The sequence below is a fragment of the Galeopterus variegatus genome, unplaced genomic scaffold (assembly GCF_000696425.1).
Source record: "Galeopterus variegatus unplaced genomic scaffold, G_variegatus-3.0.2 Scaffold12190, whole genome shotgun sequence".
In the NCBI taxonomy this organism is placed as follows: domain Eukaryota; kingdom Metazoa; phylum Chordata; class Mammalia; order Dermoptera; family Cynocephalidae; genus Galeopterus; species Galeopterus variegatus.
Window position 1 is genome coordinate 14,370 of NW_007738301.1, and position 551 is coordinate 14,920.

At 54.4% G+C, this 551-nt stretch overlaps 1 protein-coding gene across 1 annotated transcript in view; it reads left to right on the forward strand.

The window, feature by feature from the left end:
• Nucleotides 1–249: 249 nt before the first annotated feature.
• LOC103610980 (sperm acrosomal protein FSA-ACR.1-like) overlaps nucleotides 250–551 on the forward strand; it is a 10,251-nt gene continuing 9,949 nt past the window's right edge. Inside the window, exon 1 of the mRNA XM_008595029.1 lies at nucleotides 250–538. Coding sequence (XP_008593251.1) covers nucleotides 250–538 — 289 coding nt within the window. The remainder of the gene's footprint in view (nucleotides 539–551) is intronic.

Sequence of the window (551 nt, forward strand, 5' to 3'; positions counted from 1 at the left end):
GCATGTTTGGTGAATGTAGCTGTAGAGTAGCAAATCAAAGAATTTTGGGTTTTCTTGTTTAAAACAAGATCTAGGCAAAAAGTTTTCCATCAGCTGGTGAAGCCTCCAGATGCTACCCTGGGACCATCTTCAAGGGTTCTCCCTTTGAGAGTTTGTGGCTGCTGGTGACCTCCTGCCTCCTCCGCTAGGCTACAGGGTGCCGGACCTCAGATCTCCACTTCCCGTGTGCTCTGGAAGTTGTCGGGGACAATGTTCATCTTGTACATGTTGATAACGGGTGTTTCTGCCTTCACCATTCAGCCGGAGGAGCACACAGGTGAGGAGCACGCAGGTGAGGAGCACACAGGTGAGCATGCAGGTGAGGAGCACACAGGTGAGCACGCAGGTGAGCATGCAGGTGAGCACACAGGTGAGCATGCAGGTGAGGAGCACACAGGTGAGGAGCACACAGGTGAGCACGCGAGTGAGGAACACACAGGTGAGGAGTACGTGGGTGAGGAGCATGCAGGTGAGGAGCACACGGGTGAGGAGCACACGGGTGAGGAGCACAC